Genomic DNA, 17,679 nt, shown 5'->3' on the forward strand with positions numbered 1-17,679 from the left:
TGTCATGACAAGTTGGAAACAACTTTAATTACCTTAGTTTAATTATTTTTTAACACTTTCACACCTCAAAAGTAAATAATCATGCCATAAAACACAGGAAAACGTTGTCGCACAACAACAGCAAGTTAACACCAAATCTAAATTTTCCGTTGTAATTTTAATGTTCACCTCTGTTTTATCTTCCAAAACAGATACTGATTAAAAATCCCGGATCAGGTATGGGTGACAATGTGGTAGATCTATTCAGTTACATTGTCTCTATAAGTAATACCTTTCATAATGAAATTGTAATTCCTGTTTAAAAGTCTGCAATTTAAATGTAATTTGTGTTTCAAAAATTGTTTGGATAATATTTTTTACCAAGTTGCTGCTGTACATCTGTTATTATTCTGATAATAAATAACAACTCAGTACATTTATACCTGTGTATTTAGTAGTATAAGTTCGGAAAGCAATGTTTAAGTGAGGCAACCAGCTGGTATCTGAAAAAGGTGCATCGCTGCTAACCATCCATCCATCCATTATCAATACCGCTTATCCTCATTAGGGTCGCGGGGGCGCTGGAGCCGATCCCAGCTGACATAGGGCGAAGGCAGGGGACACCCTGCACAGGCCGCCAGTCCATCCAGGCGCTGCTAACCAATCAGACTTTATTTTAACATTGTAATGACAAAAATAGGATGTGGGTTTAGGAACTTCCCTTCAATGACCCTGCAGCTTGTGGTAGTGCAGGACCAGAGTAAAGGATTTAGAGGACATTCTCAGCACAATCTCTTAACCCTTGTGTTGCCTTAGGGTCATTTTGACCCGAATCAATATTACACCCTCCTGTTACCTTTATATTTACTAACATATTTTACCCTTTGGGTTCAATTTGACGCCAGCAATTAAAACCTCCAGAAAATTATTAGAATTAATATTGTTTTCCAAGTTTAAGTGTGAGGCACTTTATGTTTGTTTGTTGACTACCGAAAGAACACCGACATTAAACATTGAATGGGGTCAAATTAATCCTAAGGCGGGGGGAGGGTGTAATATTGATTCGGGTCAAAATGACCCTAAGGCAACACAAGGGTTAAATAAGCCTCATAAGGACATACGAACAGAGTAACTTTATTGGGGTTGTTCAGGTGGCTATTTGGGATTTCAACAAGAGGCACGTTGTATTGCAAAGTGCCGAGTGGGACCCTCTGTTACATACTGAAGATGAGTTCAGGCCATTTATGAGGTGCGTGTGTGTGTGTGTGCTCACATCTCTAAGTGCTTAGTCACGAGTCTCCTCTTAAAACCATTGCACCATATGTCTGTCATTGTGTCACACCGGCAGAGACAGAGCTATGGGGAGAAAGAAGGAGGGCGTGAAGTGAAAGACAGAGAGAGAGAGAGAGAGAGAGAGAGAGAGAGTGGGTTCTCAAGGGAGCCCACGTTGGCCTCTGTCTGACCCCCTCCAATTTCCCCTCAGCTCCGACCCAAGCAGACGCATCATCGTATCAGTGCTGTGCGAAGTGGCACACACCACCAACACAACAACAGCTCAGTGACACACAACACAAAACACACAACAACAGCACAGAACAGCAATGCTGGCTTTGTGCAGATGCATGAGTCCCGTGTTGGTGTGTCTGTCCTCCGCCCAGTGTCAGGCCACCGGCTAATTGAAATGGCTTTGCTCTGGAGGCTGCAGGGAACCTTTCTGCCTTGAGAACAATACATAAACTTTTGCGCAAAACAAGGGTTTTTGTCCACTTTTTCCATCGATCCAGCGTGGCCGGCAGAGATTGTACGAGCGAACCAAAACAACAACAGTGGAGCCGCTACTACGGGGAGACGACGAAAACATCGAGGGAAACGGAGCGGAATTCGGAACAGACTGAGAGTTCAAGCCCACCGTCCACCTTTGCCCAGCATCCTTCTTGCTAACGTCCAGTCTCTGGAAAATAAGATGGATGATTTTAGGGCAAGGATCAGATTCCAACGGGACATGCGGGATTGTAACATCTTTTGTCTGACGGAAACTTGGCTGACCCCGCTGGTGCCGGATCGAGTCATATGCCCAACCGAGTCCTTCTCTGTTTTCCGTGCAGACAGAACGGAAGAGTCTGGTAAATCTAAGGGTGGAGGGGTTTGCTTCATGACTAACAACAAGTGGTGTGACCCCAAGAACATTAAGACTCTTTCTCGTTCCTGCTCGCCGAACCTGGAACATCTGACGATCTCATGCCGTCCATTCTACCTTCCCCGGGAGTTCAGCTCGGTCATCACCACAGCCGTCTACATTCCACCACAAGCGGACACCGGCGTAGCACTATCGGACCTACATGATGTGTTATGTCGGCATCAGAACAAGTATCCCGACGCGGCTGTGGTGGTGGCTGGGGACTTTAACAAGGCAAACCTAAAAAAAGTCATGCCGAACTTTCACCAGCACATTACGTGTGCTACCAGAGGGGAAAGAACGTTGGACCACTGCTATACGCCATTCAAGAGAGGCTACAAGGCTGTCTCTCTCCCTCCGTTAGGGAAATCAGACCATGCCGCCATTTTTCTGCTTCCGGAGTATAAACAAAGGATCGCGCGGGAAGCGGTAGTGACGAGGAACGTAATGCGGTGGTCTGACCAATCAGAGGCTGAGCTACAGGACGCTCTACGTATCGTCGACTGGGACATGATCCAATCCAGTTCCAGTGACGTCAGCGAGTTTGCGGAAGTAGCAATGAGCCTCATAGCAACGCTAGCGGACACCATCGTCCCCACGGTAAAAGTTAGGATCTTTCCTAACCAAAAGCCGTGGGTTGATAGATCCATCCGTGAAGCTGTGAACGCCCGTACTGCTGCCTATAACTCCGGTCTTGTATCCGGCAACATGGACGAGTACAAGGCAGCGGTCTATGGACTGAGGAGGGCGGTGAAGGAGGCCAAGAGGAGGTACCGAGACAGAGTGGAATCACAGATGGAGCAGCGCGACACCAGGCGCCTATGGCAGGGGCTACGGACTATCACAAACTACCAGAGCAGACCCCGCGCTATGGTGAGTGCCGACGCATCCCTAGCGGACGACCTGAACTCATTTTATGCACGGTTTGAGGCTAGCAACAACAGCGCTAGCTCGCCGCTAACAACAACACCGTTAGCAGCCGAGGTGAGTTCTACCGCTGGGGATGAACACACACTCTCTGTGACCGAGCACAGTGTGAGGAGGGCTCTGTTGAGGGTGAACACCAGGAAAGCTGCAGGTCCAGATGGCATATCTGGGCGAGTACTGAAGACCTGTGCTAACCAGCTAGCTCCAGTGTTCACCACAATATTCAACCTCTCCTGGCTGAGTCCGTGGTCCCCGCCTGCTTCAAGAGATCCACTATTGTCCCTGTGCCCAAGAATGCTTCTCCAGCATGTATGAATGACTACCGTCCGTAGGCCCTCACCTCGGTGGTCATGAAATGCTTTGAGAGGCTGATAAAGGACTACATCTGCGCCTTCCTCCCTTCCTCCATGGACCCGCTGCAGTTTGCTTATCGCCCAAACAGATCCACGGATGATGCTGTCTCCCAGGTACTGCACACCACACTCTCTCATCTGGACAGCCAGAAGGGGGGCTATGTGAGACTGCTGTTCATTGATTATAGTTCAGCTTTCAACACCATAGTCCCTCCAGACTGGCCGGCAAGCTGATTGAGCTGGGACTGAACACCCCCCTGTGTGCTTGGATCCTGGACTTCCTGACCGCCAGGCCACAGGTGGTCAGGGTGGGCAGACACACCTCCAAATCCTCACCCTGAACACAGGATCCCCCCAGGGTTGCGTCCTCAGCCCCCTACTGTACTCCCTGTACACACATGACTGTGTGGCCAGGTTCAGCTCCAACACCATCATCAAGTTTGCGGATGACACAGTGGTGGTGGGCCTGATCTCCGACAACGACGAGAAGGCCTACCTGGAGGAAGTTGCTGATCTGTCACTCTGGTGCCAGGACAACAGCCTCATCATGAATGTCACCAAAACTAAGGAGCTGATTGTGGACTTTAGGAGGGTACAACAACAGAGGACGTACTCACCACTGGGGATTAACGGGACTACTGTGGAGAGGGTGAGCGGCATAAAGAACCTGGGAGTCCACATCACCGAGGATCTGACATGGTCAACGAACACAGACACTCTGGTGAGAAAGGCAAGGCAAGGGGTCTACCACCTCAGGCAGCTGAGGAAATTTAAAGTTTCCCAGAGGATCCTTCAGTCCTTCTACTCTGGAGCTGTAGAGAGCGTCCTGACAGGAAGCATCACAGCCTGGTTTGGCAACTGCTCCGCTCAGGACAGGAAGGCTCTGCAGAGAGTAGTGCGTTCGGCTGAGCGCACTATTGGAACTACACTCCCAACCCTGCAGGACTTGTACACCAGGAGGTGCAGAACCAGAGCCGGCAGGATCATGAAGGATCCTCACCACCCCAACAACAGACTGTTTCAGCTGCTGCGGTCAGGCAGGCGCCTCCGTAGTCACGCTGCAAGAACAGAGAGACTGAGACGGAGTTTCTTTCCTCAGGCCATCAGGATTGTGAACTCCGACCTCACCAGGACCCCCACATAGACCCACACAACTGCCCCTCTTAGGCACACACACACACACACACACACACTTACTGTAAATATTGTGTTGTTTTTTATTTGTAAATAGTGTGTACTTGTTGCCCTTGCACATTCCTGCTGAGCATTGCCACTTTCATTTCACTGCACACCCTGTGTGTGTATGTGACAAATAAAACATCTTGAATCTTGAAACATCTTGAATCTCTTGATATCTCTGAAATGTCACTGAAAACCAGTCAGCTGCAAAAGACTGCATTATGTAACACATTTCTATAACCCTGTATGCAAACTGAATGATAGTTACCATGCTACTGAATTAGAACAGGCGAACATGTTGCTTCTGTCGTGCTGAAAGGCATAACTAAACAAGAAAAGTTAGAAAAGTTGTACATTTGATGTAAACTCATTTTGTGGGAGTTTAGTACAGGTAGCAGACTAGGTGAGGGGAATTATGGGTAAAAGCCCTCTGGTAGTCCATCTATTTGGGCAAGTCTCAGTACCCTGGACACAACACTGCACTGGCACGCACACGCATGCTTACACACAATTAAACAACACACCCACACAGGCAGTCCAGTTCCGCCAGCAAAATACAAAACCCCACCCTTAATGTCCCGCCTGAACATTTTGTTTTTTTTAACCCTCCTGTTGCCTTAGGGTCAATTTGACCCCATTCAATGTTTAACCCTCCTGTTACCTTTATATTTACTGACATATTTTACCCTTGGGGTCAATTTGACCCCAGCAATTAAAACCTCCAGAAAATTATTAGAATTAATATTGTTTTCCAAGTTTAAGTGTGAGGTACTTTATGTTTGTTTGTTGACTACCTAAATAGCCCTTTAAATATATAAAAAAGTTGATATTTCTTTTATGTTTGACACAGTGAAAAACAGCCTGGGGTCAAATTGACCCGAAAGAACACCGACATTAAACATTGAATGGGGTCAAATTGACCCTAAGGTAACAGGAGGGTTAAATGCGCCTGCAGACATCAAAACGATAGTTTGTTTCGGGCAAAACATTTCACGTACAACTACAGTAAACCCCACAAAAGAAGGGTGGGAAAGGGGAAACTAAATTAGCTGAACAGAGAGACACTGATGAAAAGCACCGATACAATTAAATTGTAAAGGGGCGAAGAAAAGACAGATTGAAGGACGGAGCTTTGTCCGCCCAGAAAAAAATTAATGCCAATCCTTCGTTTTCTATCAACGCAACGATTAATTGACGAGTGTGCCACATTAATAATAAAGCTTGCTCTCCCCACTTAGGACATTGATTCACACCTCTTCAGTTTAAGGTGCAAGAAACCGATCAATCTCGCTCCTTATTCATCTCTCTTTTTCTTCTTCTTGAACTCCTCTATTACCTTGCTAAATATAACTTTCTTCCCTCTGTATTTAGCCAGGAAATGAGTCAAACTTGCAATAACTGGCTGTGAATTCAGGCGAATGGAGATGTTCAGAGATGATTGATTGATTATTCATTAATTCACTAATGCCCTGATTTATCTACAAGGAGGATTGATCGTCTGAGAAAGGCAATATGAGGGAATAAAAGATGTTCTTTGTTCTTTTCTTTTTTACATGGAAAGATGTGTAATGGCAGCAGGATCTATAGTCAGGCATGAAAACGGGTCAGGGGTGAAAAAGGTGAGAAGGATAGGCGCGCGCGGGGGGGGGGGGGGGGGTGCTGGTGACTTCCACGAACATCGATGTTGGACGTTGTATGATAATCTATAGTTCCTCCATTCTGACACCAAGTCAGTGGGCCCTATAATAATAGTAATATTGTATATAATATAGTCATTCATGAACCAACTTCCTTTTTTTTTGGCGTGAACAAGTCTTCAAGTCTTGTGCTCTGCTGAGCCTCGAGTCTGTTCCTTGAGTCTGTTCTGCCTCTACCTGGTTGTCACGATCTTCTAATCCAGGGTGTCAAACTCATTTTCACCGAGGCCACATCTGCCTCATGGCTGCCCTCAAAGGGCGTTGTCACTAACACGGTATAATTCTAACTACTCCAGAACATATTGTTAAATAACTGTCTTTGCATTTGTTTGTTTATTTAGGTGTACTTATATAAATGTATAACTATATATGCAAATGTATTTAATATTATACAATACATCTATTTAATTTAATTATATTTATTTTAACCCACATTACTTTATCAAAGATCAAACAAACATTATTACATTAACTTTGTTAAAAGCTTTTTCACAGTTGAGACAGGTGGTTCTCCACTGGTCTGGGTAGTGGTTCTCCACTGGTCTGGGCAGTGGTTCTCCACTGGTCTGGGGCAGTAGTTCTCCACTGGTTTGGGCAGTGGTTCTCCACTGGTCTGGCTTTGGGACGCACTATCACCCCTGAATGACAAGCTGAGACCTAAATCGAGGGATATTTTTAACTTCTCAAATGTATTTAATGAAAAGATGTTGCAGTTTGAACCTGAGTGTTCAGAATATCACAGTATGCACAACACAACTATTTAGTAATATTCCCTTTTACAGTCAATTATGAACCAACAAGTGAATCTTAAGGACACAAGAATGCCGTCACATAAAATGACGTGGCGGGCCACATTTGGCCCGCGGGCCATGAGTTTGACATGTATGTTCTAATCTATGCCATACCTGCCATAAATATCATGATACTGATACAATACCATAAAACAGTACCATAAATACGATCCTGGTATATTTATCTATAATAGTAATAAATAAAATATCTGTATGGTTCACTTTTTACCAACTTTTTCAACACTTAACAAATGGCAGTATTATTAGTATTAGCCTACAAGATATTAATGAAACTACATGGAGCCATCATAGCATTGATTATCACTATGAGACTGTTAGTCTGTATCTGACCAGATGATACAGAGTTCATCAGGATGAGCAACTGGAGAGTTACAGTAACAGAACTTTACACACTGAACTTAAACATTTCACTTCTGGCATCTTTTTTAATTTTAATTTTTAAAGCCGAAAATTCCGCCACTTAACGGCACTCGCTGCGTAGTGTGCGCAGACAGCTCGACACGGAACAGCGCGTGCGCTCTGATCGCTCTTTTAATGAAGTATCGATACTAAAAATATGCTAAATCACATCGCTCTTAACGTACGGGTACTTTGTTAGGATCGCTCCACCGTGCAGCGTGACAGCAGCAGATAGCGGGCTAACATTCAAGCTAACCTAAACCACCAAACGCTGAAGACATCTTGACGCTGATTGGCCGAGACGCGACACGTGCCCATCAAAGATGTTCTATTGCGAAAAGCACCACTCCACATTTTCTCCGTGTCCCACTCCAATCTCATAAACGCCGGCCGGCCAATTGACCCCCCCCCCTTCCCCCAAAACAAAAACTCTTCGGATCTACACGATTCACGTCAGTCACCTATTTTGGTTTCAAAACGGCGAATTTCGCCGAAAGGTGAGGGATTCTCATGCCTGTATAGTGTGTGTCCTATGCATCCACATGGCTGTGATATTACAGAGATATGATGTAAGAACTAGAAGGTAAACCTATGTTTACATAATGCTGTGGTCTAGAATAGCTAAGACAACGATAAAAAGGAAAGAGGGAAGAGAAACAAAGAGAAATATCCACATCAAATGCCACTGGGAGCAGCACATGTCTGTCTGTCTGTCTGTCGGCTTGGTCTTGAAAATCCCAGCACTCAAAGCCAGACGACCACAGAACTCATGCCCACGCCATACATGCACACACAAACACACACACACACACACACACACACACACACACACACACACACACACACACACACACACACACACACACACACAGACACACACACACACACACACACTGTGGCCCGCTCTATCCTACGCTATTGATCTGCACCCCACTCTTCATTAGATAGAAAGATTCAAAGACCACAAGGAGCAGTGAGACGTGTTGTGTGTGTCTGCGTGTCTGTGTGCATGCAGCACGTATGTGTGTTCAGAAGTGCAAATGTCTGATCAAGGCAGTTGTGTAAGCTGCGTGTGGTTACATCCTGTGTGTGTGTGTGTGTGGATGTAGTGCCAGGTATCAGTAACAGTGGGAGCAGATCTGTGTTACTCTAATGCAGTCTGTCCTCACTGGGTGTTCCTATGGAAACTCTCTGTCTCTCTTTCTCTCTCTCTGTATATTATTAGACATTCTTGAGTCAACTGCTAGGAGGACACAGATCTCATCTATTGGGATACACTCATTATAAAGCGCTTCCTCTTGCTCCTGTACAACATGGGAGACTTGATTCGGTGAGAATATCTTTGCCTTGATGGTTGGTTAAGACGCCGACTGTTGCACAGGTCAGGGTCACAATTGATTGACTTGTCGGCATCAGATCAATCACGGTGACCAGGCAGCCACTTCTGATAAAAGCCTGAGAAACGCATCGTAGTTATATTTTTTCCCTGCAGGCTGATGCTTAAGATTTCAGTCCTGGTTGACTTTCTATTTGAGTTGAAACAATGGGATTCAGAGCTCAGAGTTCAGCAGTCTGGAGACTTTGTGTTGATCCATGAGCCTTACATTTTCAGAATTGTAGATAGCTCAAATATGTGTGTGTGTATTTACTAGAGAACAACTATAACACAGTATATAATAATCTATAGATATTGCATCAGTGTCCTCAATGGGCTCTCGGCTCAATCACTATGGACTATACTGAGTATCATATTTACTATTTTCCTTTTCTTCTGGTATGTCTTCCTTGTTTAAGATTACCTTTACAAAAGATACTAATAAGCCAAAAAGATAAAAAATTAAGTAGAGTAGTGTAATAGAAGCCTTAATATTATAGATACAAAACTAAAGCAACACTATATATGATTCATTTTACATTAGATTAAAAGATGTTTGGTGTCATGTGTTATCTATTGAATGAATGTCTTAGGTATTCGACGTTGACATGGATCAGATGTGTGGATATTAAGACATGGCTCCATATCCTTATTATTCATGCTCATTAAATGTTCCATGCAGACTTGAAGCACATATGTTTCTCTGCTTTTTCACACATTAGTCTTACTGTAGAGAGTTACCGAAATAGAGCAGCAACAGAAGAAAATGTATGTATTTTTGTCCCTTTGGTTTATGTAAAAGAAAAATGCATATTCTCAGTTTCCTAATTGAATAACACTTTCAATTGTTATATGCTCAGCTAAAATATTAAAAATGTAATAAAACAGTGTGATAAATTAATTTGATTAAATTGATTATATTCCTTTTGTGTCAACACTAAGAGGTTGGGTGCCATTACTTTGAAGTAAATTGAATAACCTAATTTTACTGCAACAAGGCAACACATTGCATTATAAAGACACACGATTTGAGAGTAATACAAGACACAACTGAATTCGTAGGATGAAAATATCATTTTGCTTGCGTAGTAGTGTTTAGATCTTTAGTTTTAAAGCCCATTTCAAAATACATTTATCTTCCTTGATATCCCAGAGCCGACACACTGTCAAACTCCAAGTATTATGATTCCTCTAAAACTAGTGCTGTGAAAAATAACGCGTTAACTCAGTTAATCCAATTACAGGTTTAACTAGTTTTTTTTTTTTTAACGCATTTAACGCATGCGCAGAATGAGCTTCCAATCCGTCTGTTGTTGGTCGTCGGGACGAAAAAAAAGTCACTTGCAAAATGAGCTTCCAATACACCACTTCAATCTGAACTCTGTCCGCTCTCATGCAGACGGTCTGTTCATCGGTAATGATCCTTCCGCAGGTTCACCTCCGGAAACCTTGTTACGACTTTTACTTCCTGTAGATCAGGGGTCTCAACACGTCGATCGCGACCTGCCAGTCGATCGCGGCGTAGTGTCGGTAGATCGCATGACATTAAAGAGATTGGCCCGCCCCTGACATGTTCTCTAGAGCACGTCTTTGTTCTTTTATTAAACTAAACGTCTGTTGTTGATCGTATCTCAACAGCAGCATGTCATTTCTGTCTCTTCGCGTTGCGTTAACACTTATCGATCTCCGTCTGGCGCGCCACAGAGCTCCGTGCGCGCGCATCGGGACCGAGCAAAAAAAGTCACTTGTCAATCTGTCCACCTTTAGATTGTATCATGGTGGAGTTAATGGTTGACAAACAAGAGAAAATGCTCTGTTTAACCCTCCTGTTACCTTTACATTTACGAACATATTTTACCCTCGGGGTCAATTTGACCCCAGCAATTAAAACCTCCAGAAAATTATTAGAATTAATATTGCTTCCCAAGTTTAAGTGTGAGGTACTTTATGTTTGTTTGTTGACTACCTAAATAGCCCTTTAAATAAATAAAAAGTTGATATTTCTGATATGTTTGACACAGTGAAAAACAGCCTGGGGTCAAATTGACCCCAAAGAACACCGACATTAAACATTGAATGGGGTCAAATTGACCCGAAAGGTAACAGGAGGGTTAAACATTCTGTTTAGGATGAAGATGTATTAATGTTCCATATGGAAGAAAACTGCTAAATAACTGCTGAGTTGCAGCACCATTGTATAGAAGAATGTATAAATGTATATATCCGTCTTTTGTCATAAATCTCTATGTTCTCACAAAATATACCGAGAATATCGGTAATATGTGATTAATCATGATTAATCCACAAAAACCTGTGATTAATCCGATTAAAAATGTTAATCGTTTCACAGCCCTATCTAAAACAATAACACTACTTGTTGTTTCACTTCATTTATTTCACCCGTGGAGTGGAAAATGGTGTGCCGGCTATTACATGTAATTGTTGAGGCAGCCAAGGCAGTGTCTGACTCTCTAAAAGATACGCAGGGTGTAACCTTACCAATCAAACACGTGCATATTCATATGTCGCACCTCTCTCACTGCAGAATGAGTGCAGTGACAGGAGGATGCGATTGAGTGTGTGCAGGTGTAAACTTTTTGTCAGTCGGGTGTGCTCACGCTGCGGCTCGCTGTCTTTGAATGTTTGATTATACGAGCAGGTGAGATACTAGTTCATTTCAGGGGAGTGTGGTCTGTGTCGGGTTGCAGATGAACATCAGTGATCGAAAAAAGTCTTGTCGGTTTCACATTCAGGATGAACCATTTAATCTTGCAGTTAGTGTCATAATTATTTCCACATGTCAGGAAGATGAATAAGTTGAATAAAGTGCAGAGCTGAAGAGTGCAGCATTCAGTGAAGGGTGTGTAAAAATGGAGAGTGGCTCAGGCAGCCGCAGACTGACCTCTTGAGGGGTAGTCTCTCGCCGTCGGGCTGATGGGCGCTTTCTTTACGGCGGAGGAGCGATAGACGACGTGCGTCCGCCCTCCTCCTCCTTCTTCCTCTTCCTCTTCTCTCACTCCGTCACCCCTCTCCACCGGCTCGATAAAAAACTCCTCCTGCTCCATCCTGATCATTCCAGCCTGGAAGAGAGTGGGGACGAAAATTAGGAGGATGACATGAATACTTGTAAGTGAACTCTGACATCATGTTGATGCATAGCGACACAAAACACAGAGCTTCTGCTCCTGCCTGGTCATCCGCCCTTCACATATTCTCTTGCCCTGACAGTTCTGGAAGACATTTTCTTGACTCCCTTGCTGTGTCAGGGGCATGCTGGGAGGAAAGAGAAGAAGACGGGACAGCAGTGATCCCTCCTGGGGCACCGGTCCAGAGTGACATCTGGCATCTGAAAAGGCCCACACACAGCAGGAGATGAAACAGTCCCACTACCATCCTGGACTAACACATTCTGTCAGGTAATTCCCCATGACCACCTTACACACACACACACACACACACACACACACAGACACACACATGCACGCGCACATGCACGCACACACATATTCACAGAAACACAGTGCACAAACGCAAACTCACAGGGAGAGAGTGCAAGCAGGGAAGAGAGGGAAGAGACTGTGAAAGAGATGGTGAGAGGATAAGAAGCGTGCAAACACAACACATACACAAAACAGGAGTTGCCTGCACGTAAATGGGGAAAACAGGCAGTGGGAAAATTGCCCGTCATTCTCTCTTATTCCATCTGTCTGTTTAAGACAACTGGTAATTACCAAGGCAACGCACTGCTGTAGAGGAAAGTCATGGGGGAGAACGCACAGAGAGGATGGAGAGGCTTTGGAGAGGAAGAGCGCAAAAGAAAGAGAGCGATAAATGAAGAGAGGCAACATCGATGCGATCAGCGCTTGTCTGCTTCTCCCTCCGCTCTGACAAGGGAAGGAAGGATGATGAGTGAGTTAAGTAAAGAAAAGTGAGCTGATGGTGAATGAAAATGCGAAGGAATGTGTCGATATGAACCGATTACATCTGTCATCACATTTAACCCACAGGCTAAAATAATATGGATTCCATAGAGACAGAGGTAAAGTTAAACTCTACAAACGTATTGCAGGGTTGGATGAAAATATACAGAATATATTTAAAGGGGGAAATCATTGTAACACATTTAAAAAGATTATATTATTTTCAGACAGAGACGACAAAGAGGTTTTTGAGAGAATAAACATTAAATTCAATTCAGTTTATTTTGTATAGCCCATTCTCACAAATTACAAATTTGCCTCAGAGGGCTTTACAATCTGTACACATAGACATCCCTGTCCCAGAACCTCACAGGAAAAACTTTCAAACAACCCTTCACGGGGAAAAAAAGGAAAAAACCTTCAGGAGAGCAACAGAGGAGGATCCCTCTCCAGGATGGACAGGTGCAATAGATGCCATGTGTACAGAAGCACAGAACATGAAGCACTCTTAGTTACTACACTGACTATTTATGCTATGTACTTTATTGACCTATTGTAATTATAATATTGCTCCGTCTCCCACGCAGAACCTCCACCTCTTGCCTGTCTGTCCTTTCTCTGTAGCTCTACTCCACATGTTTATTCTTTTGAAGTTCAATGTTATTTGTGTGTGTTCTTTCTCTTTACTGGGCAACATGTTTTATCATTCATTTGTCATATTTGCATTTGTTTTCTTTCTGTTGCAGTGAATTGAGCCGTCTCAACCACCTATAAATAACATATAGCTTCATGTGAAGAGAACAGAAAAAACAATATAAAATGTGTGTTAGTCCTTTGACTAACGGGCACCCACTGTGGGAGGCGCAGTCATGAAAGGAGGGAGCTGAACACATCTTTATCCTTAAAGTCTTCACTTACGTCAGTACCTACATGGAGCCTAAACTTAACACAGAAGAGGTTTTAATGTATGAAAGCACTCTGGCTCTAAAATCTATTCTTTCCCTTTCCCTTACTACTTATTGAGCTCTAAGGGAAATCTAGTACAATAGCTTGTGTGCTTCTTGAATTCCTCGGAGACGCTGATTTGAAAGGAAATGGATATTAACAAAAGTGTCTCCTCAGAAATAAAAAGGTGCTCATTTTCTTTCTTCTCGTCCTCTGCCACTCCTCTCCATCTGTTTGCCCCCCACCAGCCTGAGGCTTTGGTCCGGGAAGGATGTCGACATGCAACTGACCTGCCCTCTCACACCACCTCCCTCCCCGCCTCTCTCCCTCTTTCTGCCTCCACCCTTCTCATCCCTCCATTTCCCCGAGCCGTGGTGCGGCATTCCGATCGGAGCTGATGGATCTGCGATGGTGCATGCATTTCCACTCCAGAATACCAAGCAGCGGAGAGAGGAGAGCCGTGTCAAAGACAAAAGATGACGTGTGGGACTGGGAGACATGGTTGGATCGATCGCAGCCGGCATTGTGGGGGCGGAGGGTTAGTGAGAGAGAGGGAGGTGCAAGGGAGCAGAAGAACTGGACGACTGCTTTGAAAAAGCCAAAGTGTATAAAGCATCAAAGCGCCTGCACGCATTGTCTTCATCTCCTCTAAAGCAGGGGCAGCCAAGTCCCAGTCGAGGGGATTACAGGGAGGCTTGTCCAAACACTGTGTCCAGAACTACTGGGAGTAATTCACATTCATCGGCATTACACCAGCAGCCTGAATGTGGCAACACCCGTTGGGTTATTCAAAGACAGGGTAGGGTTAAGGGCCACGTGGAGATAAGCTGCATGCAAAGGTCAACCGTGACGACCCATTGTTGGAACGGCTGTAAAGCAAAATGATCTGGTCGGAGTGGAGTAAATGTACCTGAAATACTCAAACAAAGAAAAAAGGAGCTGTAGTTTAACACCATCTTTTTTTTTTTAAACAGTCAAACTGCTGTGAACGCTTACTACTGTGATAAAACTATTTTTGCATGCATTTTTAAGACGGACCCTAAATTGAGCTCGTTATTTTCCCATCGACTGTCAAGTCACGCACGATTTTTCATAGCTCCAGGCGCCGCGGTGACAGCATCTGGGCAACATCAGTCAAGCTTTATCCTGCAGTGCCAAACCAATACTGTAAGAGGATAATATCAAGGATGAACCTTGAAGAATGACTGAACCTACATGTTGTAATTTGTACCTATTACTTTGAACAGTGAAAATATTCTGATGACTTATTTCTGAAACTGAATTATGGAAATGTATCCTCCAAGGACATCACTGTAAAGGATGAGCTCCACTGATCTCAGCAGTGGGTGTATGCTTTTTATTTATTATACAAAAATTCAGTAGATGTCTATCGGACCATGATTTCAATTTCCACTTGCATATAACCTTTATAAATAAACTTCTGTCTCCACGAAAACAAAATGGTTATATTTTGGCAACTAAACTACTTGGTTAGGTTCAGAAAAAGATTGTGGTTTGTTTTCAAATAACTCTGCAAGTGAAGTCACTTAAATCCGGGAATAAAGCAACGTTGACTTCTTGTTTCCCACAAACAGCGGTCTCCAGGGTCAAAGACCGCTTCTTGTATTAAATTTAGGGCTGTCAATCGATTAAAAAAATTTAACTAATTAATCGCACATTTTGAAATTCATTAATCGCGATTAATTGCAATTAAAAGTTAAAAATTAAAAGTTCTTTCTTTTTAAAGACCAAACTTCACACAGAGCTGTGTTTTCAAAGAGGCTCCTACCTATAAAGTGCCAGCGAGGTATTTAATATTGTGGATGATAAATTGTTTTTTCAGTGAAACATCAGATTAGTACAAAAAAAGAAGTATATTGAGACCCCATTGGTCCTGTCATCTTTAACATTGAACAACAGCAGAACCAGTGGCCTTGGTAAACTGACTGACATTCACATATGTCACGTTCACCCTCTGGAGGCTGGGCTCATTTTATACATTTTACAAAAAAAATTAAATTCACCTTTTAAAGGCGTTTGCATATGACACATCCCCCCGTGTTCTACATCAAACATTCCAGAACAATCTCAGCTCTATTCAATGAGGCTCAGTTGTCCTGGTGCCGTATTCTCTGCTCTCTGACTGACAGGCTGCTAATGAGCCTCACCTGTGAGGTGGGAGGGCCTTTGTGATTAACTGAGTGTTGGTTGTTTTTTCCCAAAATGTTGACAGACAAACGGATTGACCAATCACGTTGAAGGTTTCGTGTGTCGCGTTCTTTCCGCGCGGCGTCACCCGACACGTCGCCCCTCCGTTCCTCTGTGTATCAGAGGGGGAGACGGGAGGAAGGAGGAGCAGGAGGAAACCCGACTGATTCATCCACGAGTTTAAACTGATTTCTGCTCCTTATTTTCGCGGAGAAATAATTGTTTTAAAAACGGAAACAGTGTTAAACCGTACTGTCGCGGTTTGACACTCGGTTTGAGTGTAAAAACTTCAACGAACACCGGAAGTAAACAAAGTTACGTTAATTGCGTTAAAATATTTTAGTGCGTTAACGCGGCCAAATTAATCGCATAGATTAACGCGTTAACGCTGACAGCCCGAATTAAATTACTTTCATAATAATAATATTAGTGTGGCCACGCAAGTTCAACCGGTCGGGTCAAGGTGAAACGAACTGATAGAACCTCTTGATTTTTCATCTGCTGCTATAACTTTCCTTTAATTGTTATTTAGCATTACTCGATGACTCGTTCAGGGATTGCCGTGGCATCAGCTGCTCGCTGCTGTTCTCTTACAACAGTACATTCATTGTGCTCCTTTGGGTGATGAGCCTGACAAGGTTTTATTAGGTTTGACATGTTAAAATGTAGTTTATTAGCTTCACTCCTCTCATGAGACACTTAAATCTGAAACAGTTGCCTTCTGCATCTCATCATTAACTTCATTGATCATAAAATATGTTGACATCACACACACCGGAAGTGTCGGTGCACATTTAACTGAACACGTCATGGCTGAGCCTGGAGTTCATATAGATTTCTTTAATATATTAGCTGTAACTGGGTCTGTGTCTCCTTGTAACTGCACAATCTGATCCTATGCATATAGCGGAGGCAACATACTGGAAACAACATGGTGATGGAAGCATTGCTTGTTAGTAGCTAAATAAACACAAGTTTTCTAATTGAATGCCAATGGTGCCAAATTTAGACTGAGATTTCAAGAAATTATGAATAATATAATTATGAATTATTAAGATGCTGAAATACATTAGAACATGTCCAATATAAAATTTCCATCAGCAAGTATGGGTATTATTTGAAATAACTAAATCTTATTTCATTTTATCGATAGATTTATTTTTCAGACAATCCTGAATAAAGTGAAGAAAAAAAACAGTTTGAAATCGACGAGGAAAAAGTAAACCCTAATAATCTTAAATAACCTAAATAATGAACCTTATGTCGATCATATATGCATTTTATTTTCTGGTAGGACGCGTCAATGTTTTGACATGTAGTCAACACTTAAAGCAACAAACAAACAAACCTCCTTTTACCTCTGCTCTTCTGTGGTGGTTAGATACTACCAGGACTAAGTTTAAATATGCTGTTATGGATGATATTAACTGACCCTTTCAATCCCATTCACCACCAATTTCACCACCCTCCCCCAGCCCTTTCCCACCCATAACCCCTCATGCCTTTGACCTCATAACAGGAGATGCTTTGTCATGTCTTAAAAGCTCGGTCAACATGGTCTGGACTATTGGTAGTGAGCGTCACGTTTGCATTACTTAAACATGTACTGGAATTCACCTGCTTAGTGAACCAAGGCATAAAAAACACAGTTCAACATCAGGCTTAGTTTTGGTAACTAGTGTTACTTGTTTCAGTTACTGACTATACAT

General features: G+C 43.3%; 1 protein-coding gene across 2 annotated transcripts in view; it reads right to left on the minus strand.

Moving 5' to 3' along the window:
- The window catches only part of LOC130209279 (A disintegrin and metalloproteinase with thrombospondin motifs 2-like), a 135,333-nt gene that overhangs the window by 64,804 nt on the left and 52,850 nt on the right, over positions 1-17,679 (minus strand). For both annotated transcript variants that reach the window (XM_056438843.1, XM_056438842.1), the window contains one exon: positions 11,800-11,977. In XM_056438843.1, the coding sequence (XP_056294818.1) occupies positions 11,800-11,977 (178 nt within the window). The remainder of the gene's footprint in view (positions 1-11,799; positions 11,978-17,679) is intronic.

Source organism: Pseudoliparis swirei, chromosome 19 (assembly GCF_029220125.1).
Source record: "Pseudoliparis swirei isolate HS2019 ecotype Mariana Trench chromosome 19, NWPU_hadal_v1, whole genome shotgun sequence".
NCBI lineage: Eukaryota > Metazoa > Chordata > Actinopteri > Perciformes > Liparidae > Pseudoliparis > Pseudoliparis swirei.